This window comes from Brassica oleracea, chromosome C9 (assembly GCF_000695525.1).
Source record: "Brassica oleracea var. oleracea cultivar TO1000 chromosome C9, BOL, whole genome shotgun sequence".
Classification (NCBI taxonomy): domain Eukaryota; kingdom Viridiplantae; phylum Streptophyta; class Magnoliopsida; order Brassicales; family Brassicaceae; genus Brassica; species Brassica oleracea.
The window spans coordinates 33,490,854-33,495,298 of NC_027756.1; the positions used below are offsets into that span (position 1 = coordinate 33,490,854).

At 38.0% G+C, this 4,445-nt stretch overlaps 1 protein-coding gene across 1 annotated transcript in view; it reads left to right on the forward strand.

Moving 5' to 3' along the window:
- Positions 1–1,146, forward strand: part of LOC106314836 — a 1,961-nt gene extending 815 nt beyond the window's left edge. Inside the window, exons 2-3 of the mRNA XM_013752651.1 lie at positions 54–539; positions 676–1,146. Coding sequence (XP_013608105.1) covers positions 54–539; positions 676–1,146 — 957 coding nt within the window. The remainder of the gene's footprint in view (positions 1–53; positions 540–675) is intronic.
- Positions 1,147–4,445: the final 3,299 nt, after the last annotated feature.

Genomic DNA, 4,445 nt, shown 5'->3' on the forward strand with positions numbered 1-4,445 from the left:
ACACTGAAAATGATGATTTGTGGCATTGGTTTTTTACGCAACTAAAATTTTAGATTCCTGACGACGAGGGTCTTGTGTTAATCTCGGATAGGCATAACTCGATAGGGAAAGCAATTAGAAATGTGTATCCGTTAGCTTCTCGGGGAATATGCACCTACCATTTATATAAGAACATATTGGGACGGTACAAAGGAAAAGATGTATTCCGTCTGGTGAAGAAAGCGGCATGTTTTAGGATGTCTGACTTTAGTACGATTTTCGAGGAGACTGAAGCGATTAATCCTGCACTACACGGCTACCTCCAAAGAGCTGATGTCCGACTGTGGACGCGTGTTCATTTCCCGGGCGAGAGGTACAATTTGATGAATACAAACATAGCGGAATCAATGAACAGAGCAGTGTCGAATGCTAGAGGTCTAAACATTGTTCGAATATTAGAATCGATACGGGTTATGATGACCAGATGGTTTGCTGAACGGAGAGAGGATGCCAGATCGCAGCCAACCACGCTTACGCGTGGTGTCGAGAAACTACTACATGTAAGTCAGTCGTAACAGTAAAAATAAGTCTGCCTTTAAAATTCATAAAATTCTTAAGTCAGCCTTTGTAGTTCTTAAATCAGCTATAATATGTAGTAAGTCAGTTGTTTCATATTTATTCTATTTTTGTTAATAGGGTCGTGTAACTGCCGCCAGAGATTTGACGGTCCAAAGGATTGATAATCATCACACTGAAGTTAAATATGGATCTTCTAGCGAGTCTTTGAATATTGTTAATTTGGTAGAGCGAAAGTGCACATGTCGGCGTTTCGAACGCGAGAAATTGCCATGTGTACACGCAATCGCAGCTGCGGAGTACAACAGTGTTTGTCGTATATCCCTGTGCAGTCCTTACTATAACAGTGCATATTTGGTGAGCGCATACGCTGAATCGGTCATGCCGGCTGACTCAGCGCAACCTGTTCCAGAAATCGTGGCTAACCAACCCTGCTTGCCCCCGTCTATTCGTCAACAACCAGGAAGACCTAAGAAAAATAGGATGAAATATGCTTTAGAAGTTGCACTTCAAAACAAACGTCCTAGGAAAGAACACACATGTTCTCGATGTAGACATAGTGGACATAATGCGAAAACTTTTCCGATGTAAGCAGGTGTTGTTGGGATTTTCATGTTTTTGTATTACGATTGGGTTTTTGTTTTAATGTTTTTGGTATTACGGCTGGATTAGGGATTTTCATGTTTTTGTATAACGGCTGGGTTTTTGTTGAAAGTTTATGTATTACGGCTGGATTAGGGATTTTCATGTATTTGTATTACGGCTGAGTTTTTTTTTTCAAACGCAATTGTTATAATTCCCGCCCAAAATAAGAAACGTCGCGAAGTCAATAAACGGCTGATTTATTGAATGAATTTGTATTACGGCTGGGTTATGGAATAACTTCCCGCCCAAAACAAGAAACGTCGCAATATCAAAACCGTTTTACTGTCAATAAATAAGGCACTTCTCGAACAATTATATGTTCAACTCTCTAATTTTTACACAATTGCTCTCTCTCTTTCTAAATCAATTTCACAGTAAATGAAATATTTCTCTCTTCTTGAATTGCCTGAAGAAATTCAGGCGTTGGTGGTTGAACGTATGGCCCGTAACTCCTTCCAAGATCTCTATGGCCTCGAAGCATCGTCCAAGTCGATGAAGGCGTTAGCAGAGCGGCGTGGTGTATACCATTTTTACGATGTGTTATCCGTTCCCTGGGAACTCAATATGCCTTCTTCGTTGTTGAAATCTTGCTACGCTGAGGGAAATTCAAGCACACTTTATATAAAGGGTGTACAGTTGTTATTCTCATTCGGCCTTAAAGAAGAAGGCTTTCTCTCATGAAGCGTGCAGCATATGCAGGATATGAGCGTGCTGTGTATACACACGCAGTGACTCGAGCAATCTTTTGGTGTGATGGGCAGTATTTTGCTGGTATTCCAAGAGAATCAGTTCAGAGGATAGGGAAACTAGTGCGATCTGTGAAATGGGGATGGGGTTTGTGGCATTCTGACGAGTTCAGCCAAAATAGGGCCCTGTTCATTTTTGCTTATCTTCCGTCGTTCTACAGTTGCCAATGTGCAACACATGTGGAGCGACAATGTCTTTGCTTGTGGCACATTGATGTGACTAAGGATGACAACATGTGTGAGCGATGTTTCTGGATCAAAGAGATCGGCATGGTCTTACGTGATTTTGAACCAATAAGCGTTATTAGGGACACAAGGAAGTGGTGAAGATGTAAAATCTAGCGGAATCTTATCTTTTTATGTTCTTTGCTATGCCATTATGTATGTCTGACAACATATTAATGTAATGAAGGCTTAGTTATTGTTTCTTTTGACTGATTTATAGTTTAATTACGGCTGCGTTACTGTTTTATGACGGCTGAGTTATTGTTTTCAAGCACACATATCATGCAAACATCAACAAACATCATGCAGAGTTATTAACAGCGTTATTAATTATTGCTGAGTTATTTTTTTATGACGGCTGATTTATTGTTTCTTTTGGCTGATTTAGAGTTGAATTATGGCTCGGTTTATGTTTAATTACGGCTGCGTTACTGTTTTATGACGGCTGATTTATTGTTTCTTTTGGCTGATTTAGAGTTGAATTATGGCTCGGTTTATGTTTAATTACGGCTGAATTATCATTAGTTTAATTAGGCTGAGTTTTGGTCACATAATATAAAGTCATATTAGCATTAAACACTAATGAAAAGAGGTTAAAATCGGTATTGCATTACGTGCAGACATGGAAAACGTCAATTGAAAATGAACGGAGGGAGTAATAATTAGCCTCGATATTCTCATATCGTTGGCGGAGTTAAAGTATAAATCGTCTTGATATTATAAAGACCTCGATATTTTCCACACGCGCCACCATTAAGCGACAACTCAGTCCAATCAAGCAAGTGTAAACGTCCCATTAATAATGAAAGTGAGTGAGTGATAATCTACGTTGTGGTATAAACAATGATGAGTTATCTTAAAGTTGTGACTGAGTTACTTTATACGTTTTGGCTGAGTTAGCTTAAAGTTGTGACTGAGTTATATTAACATTCACAGCTGAGTTTTGGCTATGTTTATTATGGCTGAATTATCGTTAGTTTAATTACGGCTGCGTTTCGGTCACTTATGGCTGGGTTTATGTTTAATTGATGAGGAGTTATCATTAGTTTACTTCACGGCTAAGTTACTTTAATACGTTAAGTATGAGTTACATAAAACATAGGCTGACTTATATGTACAAAACATTACTAAACAAAGAAGTAGTAGTAGCAAAGTAACGACATTCAAACCCCACAAACAACCACATTCCTCAAACACCGACCTTGACTCATACATTCTTCTCCTTTTCCCTCAGACTCCGTCTTCATTACTTCAATCTCTTTCTCCAACCGAACAACGTTAAGTCTGAATTCTGAGATGTCTTTGTTTATGCCACTTATCAGTGACTTAATATCCTCAACCTCTTCAACCAAACACTCATCCGCCCATTTGAATAAATGTCTCTATTTTCACCAATATAACCAGATCTAAGTATTACGCTACAGAACATGCGAAATAAGAACCAAAACGAACCTTATTATATCATTTTCCGCAGCAATAGTACAATCTTCCTGGATTTGTATCGGTTCCAGATGTAGAAATGTAACAGGGTTCACCACACCACCATTGTTTCGGCGTTTCTCTTTCCGCGTTCAAATGTCGTCTGTAAGAATTTCCTGAAACGCATGATGAAGAAGACATTTTTATTCTCAAAACAATTTCAGAAACAAAATGGAATTAAATGGAATTAGGGTGAGTAAGAAGACAACATGATGAAACGGCGACGTTTACTTTTTTCCTTTTTAAGTATTAAATATATAATATTTAAATGTCTCGATATTGTAAATCCCGACACATGCGTGGCAGCCGTGTCTTTCAAACTCTTAATAATTAGCCTTGATATTAGGTTTGAGCCGTATTTTCTACACGCGCCATAATTACTCGACAACTCAGTCCAATCAAGCAAGTGGAAACGTCCCACTAGAAATGTATTATATTAACATTCACAGCTGAGTTTTGGCTATGTTTTATTATGGCTGAATTATTATTAGTTTAATTACGGCTGAGTTTCGGTCACTTATGGCTGGGTTTATGTTTAATTAACATTCACAATTGAGTTACCTTATACGTTTTGGCTAAGTTAACTTAAAGTTGTCACTGAGTTAACATTCACAGCTGAGTTACCTTATACGTTATGACTGAGTAATTTAACAGATACGACTGAATTATATTTACATTATGGCTGAGTTATAATACTTAATATAAAAGAAATACGAATCAACATGTTTACATTCAGGAACCGAAATTATCAGGTTCAAAATACAGACAAGGCATCACTTTCAGAAACCAGAATTG